Source organism: Equus quagga, chromosome 1, assembly GCF_021613505.1.
Source record: "Equus quagga isolate Etosha38 chromosome 1, UCLA_HA_Equagga_1.0, whole genome shotgun sequence".
Lineage (NCBI taxonomy): Eukaryota > Metazoa > Chordata > Mammalia > Perissodactyla > Equidae > Equus > Equus quagga.
The window spans coordinates 175476026-175489635 of record NC_060267.1 but is presented as its reverse complement, the minus strand read 5'-3'; the positions used below and the strand labels follow the sequence as shown (position 1 = coordinate 175489635).

Here is a 13610-nt window from a genome sequence, read left to right as displayed (position 1 = left end):
TCTGCTTTGGAGGCTCGGGGTTTCCCGGTTCAGACCCCGGGTGTGGACCTACACACTGCTCATCAAGCCATGCTGTGGTGGCATCCCACATACAGAATAGAGAAAGATTGGCACAGACGTTAGCTCAGGGCCAATCTTCCTTTAAAAAAGAAAAAGTCCTTCAGTGCAAGTCCTGCACCACACATTATTGTCCCCCCAAATTACCAAAAGTACCAGTTTGAGAAACACAGCATCTTTCCTTCTGTGGCTCAGAAGTGAGACTCTTTTTCTCTAAGTGTCACAATGGAAAAAAAAAAGAGTTACATAATGAAAAGCAACTAATTTTTGCTAGAGGTTTTTTTTTTTTAAAGCAAGAAAATGTTTTAAGTTATACCTCGGTTCCTTACTTTGACTTGTTAAATGAGATAAACAGGGTGGATAAGAAAGAGAATATGAAAGACCCAGAAAAAGATATTTACTGATAGAGAGAGAAAGGGACCCATGGGATGAACCAAAGTTCAAGGAGAGAGGACAGCGAAAGAGAGGGATAAGGGGAGAGACACAGAAAGGTAGATGCTCACCCGCACAGACACAAGGACTCAGATCTTCATGGCTCAAACCAGCTCTCCTCGGTATCAACACCAGACAACCTGGGTAACATTACAGCTCCATGGCCCCTTGTTCAAACTGAATTTTGGTGACACATGTACTGAATCAAATGTGATAGCTCTGTTAGGGCCCCTCTCTTTAACATTAAAATGTATCCCATCTGAAACTTAGAAGAATGTAAAATTATTTTCAGTTCTGCTTGCCTTTCCCTTCCATTATCTCAAAAGTGTTTTCTCCTGCAGTGTTGGCTGGCACTGTTATCACAACCATCACTCGAGGTGGGAGTTTGCACGCCACAGTCTCAATCATCAACATCTATAAAGAGGGAAATCTGGCAATTCAGCAGGCTGGCAAGAACATGAGTGCCAAGGTCGTTGTGGTCTGCAAGCAATGTCCTCTCCTCAGAAGAGGTGAGTAAAGAGGAAAACTTTAGTCTTTCTTCTAGGGGAGCTTGGGGACAGAGAAGGGAACAAGAGAGCCCCTCTGAGCAAGCCGTGGATCTTTCCATGCCATCGCTGGTGTAGGGAAGGAAATTCAGGGCTTATGTATTGCCCACTTCTGGAATGGAAGGAAGGCCTTTGGAGTCAGGCAGAACTGGGCTCTAACCACAGGTCTTGTCATTTGTGGAAGAAAAAGAGATAGTGGAAATGATGAATGAGTCCAAGAAGCATTTGAAAGTTGGATCACTAGGGAAAAGACATAAAAGGAGCAGTCTGGAGAAAGGGATTTTCAATTATTGCATTTAAGATGCCAATACAGTGTTTAGAGGAAAACATTCCTCTAACATTCAGGAAGCAACAGGAAGTTCAGAGCTGAAGTTCAGAAAATTCTGTATGTTAGAATTAAAGATTTGGGAATCATTTGCAGGTATAGGATCATTAAATCCATAGACAGTAATGAGTTTATTCAGAAAAATTATGGAAAAAGGAAAGTTACGCCAGAGCACATGACTTTAAAAAAAAGTTTTTAACTTATAAAAGTAATGTATGTTGCATGGTTTTTAAAAAGTTTAAATAAGTAGAGAAGGATATAAAATAAAAAGTGAGGCCCTTTCCCTTTCTCCAAAGGTACTATGAAAAGTTCCTTCTAGAATGTTCCATGAATGTAAAGCATGCACATGTGCACTTAGACAGATGGGATCATGCTATACATGTTCTACTGCAAGTTTTCGCCCACACGAGGTGTATGTAGACATCTTTCCACGAACAGCTCATATAGATAGATCTCCCTGTTTCTTTGGAATGGAAATAATGCCTAGTATTCCACTGTGTGATATATCTGATTTCTCTAGTCAATCTCAGCTCATGCCTTTCTTCAGTCTTGTTGCAAACCTCTCCCATAAACAAACCAAACCAGACCACACAGACACAGAGAAATACTCACTGCATGAAAGCTTTACTGTAAATTCAGATTGTTCAGAAAAGCCATGAGCTCAGCAGCCTCACGCTGACTCTTCAGAGGGAATGGCAAAGGATCTATAAAAGGTAACATTTCTCGCCAGAACTTCCAGGACAGCAAATAATTCCCGTCTAGGGACTTACTGTACGGTCTCTTAATGAAGCTGGCAGTCCAGGCTTCAGGTGGCAGCCACTGCCCAGCCTACCACACTTTCACAGGCTCAGACCATGATGATGACAGTGTTAGCCCACGAAGGAAGGATTATGCAGAGGAAAAGGAAACATGTATTTCTCTATGACACACAAGGGCAGAGGGAGAATGGAGGAGGTGGTAGTACACACCTCTTTATGACATTTTCTGAGGCAATATAAATCTTCAGAGTTGACCCAACATACCTCAGCTTGGGCCCCAGTCTGGGCCCAGCTTAGCCAGACACGCTGATGTATTAAAAAATGGTATAACAGAGATCAGTACCTTTCAGTACCTGTTTTTTCCAAGGGACTATGGGAATAGAAAGAAGTATGTAAGCCAATCATGCCCTCAAGAAACTTACATAGTGTACATGCTTGAGATGTTGAAACAAGTTCAAGACAGCAGCAGAAGAGAGCGGATCATTAGCTGCCAAATGCCTGGGAAGTCCGGAAGCATTATGGGACTGTGAGAGGCCGTCGGAACATGGCGTGTCAGGGAGCACTGGGGGCCCCCGCGGAAGGAGAGCCTTTCACATGAACACTGCGCATGGTTCATGGTAGACGGGAAAAACAGTAGACGTGCAGCAGGGCAGAGCAGGGCACGCCTGGGTCTAACCCTTCCACCCAGTTTCCTAGTGTTCGCAGAGCTGGAATGTATTACTCAGTGGAACTTAGTTTTTTGCTGATGAGAGTCTTAAACCAGATTTTATCCTAGATAGAATAAAAGTATAATTATATTACTTACACTTTGTCTAGAGGTAAATTATAGTCTAAGTTGTTTCAAACCAACACTCAAGAGAGAAAAAAATTGATTTTCTCTTTCTTTAGGTCTAAATTACATTATTATGGGCCAAGTGGGTGAAGATGGGCGAGGCAAAATCATGCCAAACAGCTTTATCATGATGTTCAAGACCAAGAACCAGAAGCTCCTGAATGCCTTGGAAAACAAGCAGTGTTAACAGCGGACCGTGTCCAGTGGAGCTGCGTTCTGTCACTGCCTTTGGGAGATCTATTTTTTTCTCAGTAGGAAAAAACACATCTTATAAAGTTAAATATTGAGCATTCAGAAAGATTTACTCTTCACATGCTGTAGGTGTGAGACCTCCGCTATCGCTGATGGAAGTTCCGTTCCGGCACCGAGAGGAGCAGACAGCTGATCGAAAACCTGCAGGTTTCGTGCGGCCGTAGGAGACTGAATGTATCAAGCACTGACAGTTTGGAAGCAGTTTATTCATACATCGCTGTAAAAGGGTATTTTAGAAATGGGTTGTGTGAAGATGTGAAAAAGAGATTTTATGCGTGCAATATTTATAGTGATATTTGTTTTACCTTCAAGCATTTGCTCCGACGTGTTATATTCTTCTCTTGCATTTTTTTAAATCAATGCTTAATAAAATATTTTTAAATGACTATATAGCAGACATTAAACTTGTTTTTGTAGAAAGTGGGACAACTGAACGAAGAATAGTCCCTGGTACTTACATACAAGGTTGTCTTTGTAGCAGTTTACACTATGCTAAAAAAGTTAGCAGTTCCCAAATTTCAGGGCCTGGACGGATCCAGCAATGTAAATACACGAATTCTCTGCAGAACCAGAGAATGTTCGAGCTCGAGTGCTATCCCTCGGGGCTCTAGTGCAACCCCCTCGTTTTGTAATAGAAATTGAAGCTCAGGTATATTTGGTGACTTGTCTAGGGCACCCATCTCCCATGAGACAGAGCTGGCACCCCAACTCAGAAGCCCTAATTCCAAACCCAGTGCCCTCACTGGCACTGGAAGAGGCCCTCTCTGCCCCAGAGGAAAGCCCACTTATCCGGATTGCAGAGTTCAGTCCTTGTTTTTCTAGGCTAAATCCTAATAGGTCATTTTAAAGGACTTGGAATTAGAGGTGAGCCCGACGCCCGTCTCCTGTTCATCCCCGGGTAACTGGATCAGGCTGAAGCAGCTAGGATGGATTCTGACATTGCCTTTGAAAAGTCTGTTCTCACTCCCTCGAGGAAGAACAGTGACAGGGCTCCCAGCATGTGCACAGGGCTGCTGGGAATGCAGCTGTACTTGCAACGCCTGTGGACACCAGCCCCTGCAGGAGGTTGCCAGCCAGAAGCTTTGGGAGAAGGGACAGCCATCCCTCTCCGAAGAAGGTAGAAAGAACTTTAGAGATGAACAAAGACTTGGGTCACCATGTCTCCCTAGTAGAAGCAACGTTCTAGAAATAAGGGAAAATATTCTGGTGGTGAAAACAATAATTCCCAGCCTTAGAGGTGACCAGACATTCAAAGGGCTGCAAAATGGAAGTTCAAACTTTCTGTTCTGGCAGCAAGTGAGCAGAAGGAAGCAAAGAATGGGGGCTGGCTGGCAGGGTCGGGAGTCATTCCTAGGCTCTCCCTCGAGGATGCCCATCAGCACCAGAGATTTCCCCAGCTGAGGAAGTGGATGAACTAGAGGACACGGGGTTGTCTTCACTGGCCAGCGCCGCTTTTAGCAAGGGCCTCTCAACCAGATGGACTTCACAGAGTGGCTGCGTCCAACCAGGGTGTTACTATGGGATCCTGACTGATTCCAACCTTGTCGAGGCAAGTTAGTTCCTTTCTAGAATGCGTGTTATGGGACCTGGGAGTGATTCCTAAAGAGTTCAGTATTTCTTGCGTTTTACTAGAACTTCTCACTGGCACAGTCTGGGCAGCGTGCCTACACCTCTCAGTGCCTGCATTCCCAGTGGAGAGACTTTCCAGGTTTCTGAGCGGGGGCTTGAGTGACACTCTAGGTAAAAATTGGGAAAAGTAGTCCAAACTATTTGTCCCATTGACATCCTGACACAAGACTTACAACTAGTTAAGGGGTTAATGGTTAATAATAAATAAATAAATTAATAATAATAATAATAAATAATAAAACATATGGCCCTGGTTTGTCTTTTAATTCAGTTATTCAAAACAGAGAAAAGCTGAGCAGTGAGGCCAGTCTTTCTGGTCCAACAACCATTCCTTAATTTCTTTCTTGTTTATTAAGTCATTTATTTTGACTGAACTTCAGTTTCCTGAGTTATAAATTGAAGGTGTTTGGCTAAATAACTCTGGGCTCCCATACTAGTTTCTCTTTTAGGGATTATTTCTTTTTCAAATTTTATTCTTTTTCAAGAATAATTGAGAAACGTTTGTTTTTGTTTATAGGTTTTTGTCCTTGGGAAATCAAACACACATGGCAAACAAATGGGTGACCATACTAAGACATCACAAAACGTTTCAGAATTATAAACTATTCTGATGTTTCAGAGGGTCCTGCTAGCTTAATTTTCATCCTTTGAATTCAATTCAATTTCTGTAGCAAAAATATAGGAATCTTGGGGCCGGCCCTGTGGTGTAGTGGTTAAGTTCGGTGCACTCCACTTCAGCAGCGGGTGCACGGGTTCGAATCCCAGACGTGGACCTACGCCACTCGTCAACCATGCTGTGGTGGTGACCCACATATGAAATAGAGGAAGATTGGCACAGCTGTTAGCCCAGGGTGAATCTCCCTAGGAAAAAAAATAGAAGAATCTTGCAGTGTTCCCAGATCTTAAGTTCTGTTATATTACTTATTTACTTGAAGGTTAACCTTTGTTAGAAGAAATTTACCTTCTTTTTTAATTTTAAAATTTTTCTTTTTTGAGGAAGATTAGCCCTGAGCTCACATCTGCTGCCAATCCTCCTCTTTTTGCTGAGGAAGACTGACCCTGAGCTAACATCCATGTCCATCTTCCTCCACTTTATAAGTGGGACGCCTACCACAGCATGGCGTGCCAAGCAGTGCCATGTCCGCACCCAGGATCTGAACTGGCGAACCCCAGGCCACTAAAGTAGAATGTGTACACTTAACCACTGCACCACCAGGGTGGCCCCAAAATTTACCTTCTGTTTTTACTTCCTGTAGGAAAGTACTGCCAGGCTCCATTATACCTTCTGGACTGTTGAAATAAAATAAACAAATGACAAAAATCTTCTTTAAAGAAAAGCCCTATAATAACACATCTGCTAATCAGGAAGCTCGAATGAGAATTAAGGAATATTAACCAGAAACTCCTTTTGCTTGAATTTGTGGACGTATTTATATAAGTGCAAACAAATTTGCAGAAAAGTAAATTCAAGTAGAAAACAAACATTTAAAGAAAAAAAAGTTTTGTCCTAAGTGTTCTAAGGCCCTTATATTGAGAGAGAGAAGGATAAAAATATTGATTAATTTAAGACTTTGATAACTTAAGTATTTACATTAAAATATCTAGGGTAACCATAAAAGAATATAGAGTTTGAAAATTTAGAACTAGCAGAGAAAAAAAAAGAAGTCAAGAAATTAAAGAAAGTGAAATAAGGGAAAATAGTACAAAATATGATGGTAGAAATACAAATATATCAATAATTTCAATATATAAAACCAGCGTAAATACTTGTGTTAAAAGTCAAATATTACCAGACTGGATTAGAAAAACAAATTCCAATTATATGCTATTTGAAAGAGACAGCTAAAACATAAGGGCACAGAAAAGTTGAGAGGAAAAGGATAGAAAAAGATAATTATACCAGGCAAATACTAACCAAAACAAAACTGATGTGAGTTTATTAATATTAGGAAAAAAACAGACTTTAAGGCATTGCTCAAGATGAAGAGGGTTACAAGGAGACATAGTTCTAAAATTTGCAACTAATATCCTTCAAAATATATAACTAAATCTGCCATAGTATAAATGGAAATTGACACGTTTATTATCACAGTGGGAGATTTTACACATTTCTCTCAGTAACTGACAGATTTAAAAGAAAAATAATAAAGATATTGAAGATTTGAACCACACAGTTAACTAAATTTACCCAATGGACATACATAGAATGGAACCGAAAACACATTTTTAATCTTATTATGGAACAATTTCAAAAATTGCCTACCTACTGCACCATGAAACAAATCCCAACAAATTTCAAAGAACTGGTATCATACAGATGTCCTTCAACAACAACCAATGATTAGAAATTAATAACAAAAAGCAAACAATAGTAAAAAAGATAAGAAAAAACCCTAATGTTGGAAATTGAGAAATATGCCTTTAAATAACTCCTAATCAAAAGGAAATTATAATGGAAAATAGAAAATATTAAAAACTGAACAAGTGGAACACAGCTTAAACAGTACTTTAAAATTTATAACCTTAAATGTTTAGATTATAAAAGAAAGGGTGAAAAATAATTTTTGACTGGTATATAGTAGGAAGTTAGTAAAAGAACACAGAATAAATTTTAAAAGGTAGGAGGAAATAAGCATAAGAGCAGAAATTGAGTAATTATCAAAGCCAAAAACTGGTTCTCTAAAATGGCTAATATCAATGACAAAACTCTGACCAAGATTAAGGAGGAAAAGAAGTAAAAATAGACAAGAAAACAATTTAGGAGTGAAAAGGGGAGCTTACTACAGATGCTACAGAATCTTAAAAGGTAATTAGAAGATATTGTGAACCGCTTTATAGCAATCGATTTGAAAACTTAGATGAAGTAAACAAATTTCTAAGGGGAGAGGGGCTTATCAACTCAGACTCAAGAAGAAATAGAATACCTAAATAGTCCTATAATCATTAAAGAAATTAAATCAGTAATTAAAAATCTTTCTTCAAATAAAACTCCAGGCCCAGGTGGTTTTACTTGGAAGGTCTGCCAAACATCTCAGGGACAAATAAATACCAATCTAACATAAACCATTCCAGAGTATCAATAAATAACAGGCAGCAATTCTTTTTATGAGGTTAAGATAATCTGAATACCAAAACTTTAGCAGTCAATAGGGTCTAGGAAAACCATAGTCTGACTTCACTTATGACCATAGGTGCAAAAGCCCTAAAAAAATATATCAGCAAACAAAACCCAGCAAACAAAAAGGGTCATGATCAAATTGGGTTTATCCCAGAAACGTATGATGATTTAACATTAGAAAATGAATGATCATACTTCATTGCATTAATAGATGTGCATTGCCAGCTAAGAGTCTTAGGTGCAATTAAACATTCAGACTCAAGAGTGCCACAGGCCTCTCTTGGTACCAATATCCTCGGAAAGACCAAAGTACAGGGACCAGAGTTTAACAGGACCATGCCGGCCTTTAATCTTCTGCGGGAGTCTGCAGCAGTTCACACAGCCATCCGGGAGCTCTTTTCTTTGGCCTCTCTAGATGATGACTCAGATGCCAGGAGACAGGATCATGTCAGGTAGCTGCAGACACTCTGGCTTAACATAGGCAAAGCTTCCAGATGCCTCATAGATGACATGCTTAATGATAAGAATCACACACTCAGGAAAACCCAGAGCTCCACCTCCCCTCTCAGGTACTTATAGCTCAATTATAGCTCCTCCTAATCCAAAGCAACTTACCAATCAGGGTTCATATTTTGTATAAGTAGCCTTGCCTAGGAACACAGTTGACATGCTATGTTATCAGATTACCAGGTAAACTAAGCTAGAGTTAAACAAAGGTCAATTCTTAACAAAATGGGAAAAGGTTCTGTTAAGCCCTTTTCACAATAGATTAAAGGAGAAAAATCAGTTGATCTTAATAGTGCAGAAAAGCATTTGATATAACTCAACATTTATTCATGACAACATAAACCTTAAGCAAATTATGAATAGACTTCCTTAAGCTGACAAGAAAACCTGCAGCAAATCTCGTACTTTATGGCAAAATAGTGAGAGCATTTTCTTTAAGATCAGCAATAAGACTGAATGCCTGAAATCCACATTTCTATAAAAATAGTACAAGAGGGGCTAGTCAGTATAGTAAGGCAAGAAAAAGAAATAAATGATACTGGACAAGAAGAAATAAGACTATCATAATGCGAAGATAATATAATTATTCAAATAGAAAATCCAAAGTAACCTGCGGGTAAGTGATTAGAATTCACAGAGTTTCACAAGTTTGTCCCTTAGATGTATGTATGAGCTCTAACCCAAGGACAAAATATTGAATGTTATTTGATCTTTTATAATTCATCATCTTGAATTAAATATATGAGAGTCATTATTCACACACTCACAGCCTCCTTTTAACATAGGATCGATGGATATCCAAGTGTCGGAGTATGCCTCAAGAATTGGGTGTTCTGCAGAGGAGCTCTGGGGCATACGTACATGGAAATTCGTTCTGAGAAATTTTAAAGTTATTATTTAAAATCCTAACACTTACTTTGTTTTTGTAAATTGCTTCTTCCTCTTAAAAAATAAAGTCAATGATTAGATTTAAGATTTGATTAGATAAAAATTTGAAACATTATCTTTTGCTCGAAGGATGTCCGTGTGGCCTTCTGAAACCAAGATTAGGTTAGATTTCAACAGTGAGATGGCGCTTTTAAGGAAAGAAATCTATTAAGAAAATTTACAAGCTTAAAGTAAGACCATATAGCTGATTAATTTATCTCACAAACAAGAAACGACAGTAACATAATGTAGTTAAGAGCCTCCAGGACGAGGGGTCTCCTTCACAGCAGGGCATTGGGAGAACTTTACTTAACTGTAAGACGAGAAAGTTAAATTGGATCCTTTCTGAGATCCCTTCTAGGCTTCTAGATCCTTGATTAACCAAATTGATCAGGATATAAAGTAACACAGAAATAAAATTAACCGGTTTCTCCATTTTCAGCCCTTCGTCCCTCCATGGCCTGGCTTGTTATGTTTTGAGACTTGTTGCCGGCACATTGGGTTCTTGTTGTCCCCCAGGATAGAAATCAAGAGAGACAAGAAACGAGAGTAGAAAGGTAAAAGTTGATTAGCTTGTGCACAGGAGAGGCACAAGGGAGCCAGTTCTGAAAGGAAAGGGGCAGGTGACAGCTTCGTTAGGAAGCGGGACTGTGGGGCTTTTATTAAGCAAAGGCTGGGGAGGAGGGCCTGGTCATGGCATGTAGAGGTGGGGGTTGTGCTTGTGCTTGCACTGTTGTTCAACAGGCCACCACAGGCGTTGCATGTATCATCAGCATGCTAGCTCTCCACCCGTGGGTGTGATTTTTAGTATAGTAATGAGGCTAGGGTCACCTTCAGACAACTCCTGGGTGCTAGGGCGCATGCGTAAACCCGGGAACATCCAGAGGTTGTGAAATGTGGATCTGGGCGGCCTCTATCTGATCCTCCTAGCTTGCCATTGGTTAGGGGCCTCATGTTGTTAGGCCAGGGGCCTTGCAGAGGACCCTGTCTTGTTAGGCTGGTTCCTGTCTCCTGCTTTTCTATGTATGTCACTACCTCCCTGTCCATCCTTTCCCTTTAACTCTTGCTCATCTCGCTGGTTTCTGTTTTTGTTCTGTCATAAATTACAAGTCTTTAATAAACTAGTCATTTAGGAAAGCAGGGACCAGACATCTTAAGTTCTGTTCTCTGACCAAGATGAACCTAAAGGAGAAATTAATGCCAAAAAGCGAAGCTTTTGGATATATATTACCTGATACTAACAACAAATTGAGTTCAGGATCTCAAGTCAGTCATTATACAACCTGGGACAAAATACTTAAAATGTCAGTTTTCTCACCTATAAAATGAGCAGGTTGAAGTAGGTAACCTAAGTTTTCTTCCAATCCAATTTGATGAAACAGGTTTTAGAGCGCGGAGATGTTAGATGGGTATCTGACTGACTGGATGTCCGTCCCAGGATATTTACACAAATAGATAATGGCTAAGTGTTCATTTAACAAATTGTGCCATTCAACAGCAACACTGTACTTAAGCTGAGGATCAGGAGGAAAATAAGAGAACTGTTTCCACTTAGTTTTTTTTAGAAAAAAGAAAACTTCTGCATTAAAACAATCCTTACAGAAAATATAGTAATTGTTTGCTATTTCCACTGAAATATAACAATGGAGAAAATGAGTTTTAAAATATTAAAATTTAAAATATTTTAAAATAACCTCACAGAATTAATTCAGTTTCTGGATGAGTTACTGAGGTGGCTGGTCTATTTTGCTCCTCCAAATTCTTTTCAAATAGCACCTGAAAATTTTAATATCCTTCAACAAGAATAATTTTGCTTAAAATTGAAGGGTGGGTTAAGTACCCTTTCTAAGGAAGAGAGAGAGAGAGAACCTCTAGATTGCTGGCAGCAGGATGAAGGAGATGGAGTCTACCTGTCGTTTATCTGATTGGCTAGAACAGGTCTTTTTTTAAACACACATTTAGCTCCCACAGAAACCTGCTGTTTGGCCTCTTGTATTCCTGAAACTTAATTTACAGCAGGAATCACGTCTCTTAAAGATAGTTATTTTTAAAGCATGTAATTAGCACATGAAATTTTCCCTCACTAATTTTGAGTTGCCTATTTGAAGTATCTATTTCAAACTGAGGGTAGGGGCAGCAGGAAAATAAAAAACAATATGAAATTATCAAATGAAACACTGTAATTGGCGATTCTTCTACGTCTCTCTTCAAGAAACACAACCTGTAATGGGGCAGTGATGCCAGAAAGCTGACAAATTAACTTACAAATGAGAAATTCAGAGCAGATATTATCTCTGGTATCAGTAATATCTTAGTGTAATTCTGAATAATTAGACCCAACTAGTTTACTCCCCAGGGCCTATAACCTCAGGCTATTTGGTATTTTATAAATGTATTTTCTGGGGGAAACATTAATTTCAATTTCAATGCAATTTCATTAAAAATCCCAACAAGGTTTTTTGGTAGAAATTGATAGGCAGGTTCCAAAATTTATATGAAAAAGCAAAGAAGCTAGAACAGCCAAAATACTTTTCAAAAAGTAATATAAAATTCTTCACCTTGGCCTTTGTTACTATACCTCACCCCCCTGTGTTGTGTTAGTGATGGGTTAACAACTTGCGCATTCAAGCATTGTTTTCTTTCTTTCTTTTTTGCTGAGGAAGATTTGCCCTGAGCTAACATCTGTTGCCGATCTTCCTCTTTTTTCGCTTGAGGAAGATTAGCCCTGAGCCAACATCTGCACCAATCTTCCTCCATTTGGTACGTGGGTTGCTGCCACAGCATGGCTGATGAGTGTTCTAGGTCCACACCTGGGATCTGAACTTGCAAACTTGGGCCACCAAAGTGGCACACACCGAACCCAACCACTACACCATGGTACTGGCCCCTCAAGCACTGTTTTCTTTTGGAGCGATAATGAATTATAACATTCCACTGTTATTTCATTTTAGTATGTTGTAGCATTATGTATTTTGGAAGCATAATTTCCAGACATTGAAATTCACCCTTTTTAAGTGTACAGTTTGATGAGTTGTGCAATCAATCTTCTCCTCCCACCAGACCTGGTAACTATTGATCTGTTTCAGTTTCTATAGCTTTGTCTTTTTTAGAATGTCATATAAATGGACTCATCCAGTATGTAGTCTTTTGTGATGAGTTTCCTCACATAGCATAATACTTTTAATATTAATCTATCTTATTGCACATATCAGTAGTTTGTTTCTGTGGCAATTTGGCTAGGCTGGATTATGCTTCCCAGAATTCTGCTCCTTGTATGCTTCCAGTTAGGGTGGGCCACAAGATACATTTTAGTGTGAAATTTGGAGGGCAGAGGTGAAGTCACAGCCTTTATTTATTTTTTTATGCAGGCACTTTTGTAGCTCCCACACGTGTTAACTTACCTGCTGGTCCACTTGTCAGCATGGGGCAGCAGTCTGGCCCACAATTGTTCCACCTTTCCTTGGGTCCTCCTTCAGCTTCTCTGAGTCCTGGGCCAAGTGCATGTTTAGCAACCTGGCCAAGGGCGACTCTTCCCACAGAATACTCACATCAAGGTTATGGACAGCGAGAAGTGACATGTCTTCGTGGTTCCAGCTTGTGCTTGTTTCTTCCACTTATGTTTACATCTATCTTCCCTTACCAACTGCCTACCTTGTGAACTCCACGCTCCAGCATTGGATGCAAAGACAACAGCATCACAGACCCTCCTCATTAACTCCAATTGTGTAACATTGAATCCCCGCAAATGAATCACTACACAGACACACGTGTGGGCTGCAAGTATCCTGGGAGTCCTGCTGCTCTGAACTCTGACTGATAACAAGTCCTTTTTATTGCTGAGTAGATTTCCATTGTATAGATGTACAATTTGTTTATCCACTCACCAGGTGATGAGCATTTGCTTGTTTTCAGTTTGGGATCATAAATAAAGCTGCTATATACGTTATACACAGGTCTTTGTGTGGACATACTATTTCAAAACATGGTACTTATACATATAAGAAGAAATAGCTAGTAAGTTAAAGGTGATTGCCACTAAAGAGAGGAAGGCTACAGAGGAGTCTGATGTGGCTGTTTTGCATTTTAGGCCTTTCTTACCATGATTTGGAAAAAAAAAAAACCACCACTGAATTGTACACTTTAAAAGAGTGCATTTTATGATATAGGAATTATATCTCACTTTAAAAAAGTATAGAGGTATATGACAATACAATGGACAGACTCTCAC

At 39.5% G+C, this 13610-nt stretch overlaps 1 protein-coding gene across 1 annotated transcript in view; it reads left to right on the top strand.

The window, feature by feature from the left end:
• The window catches only part of PCOLCE2 (procollagen C-endopeptidase enhancer 2), a 66929-nt gene extending 63340 nt beyond the window's left edge, over positions 1-3589 (top strand). Inside the window, exons 8-9 of the mRNA XM_046647820.1 lie at positions 831-998; positions 3006-3589. Coding sequence (XP_046503776.1) covers positions 831-998; positions 3006-3136 — 299 coding nt within the window. The 3' untranslated portion in view covers positions 3137-3589. The remainder of the gene's footprint in view (positions 1-830; positions 999-3005) is intronic.
• Positions 3590-13610: the final 10021 nt, after the last annotated feature.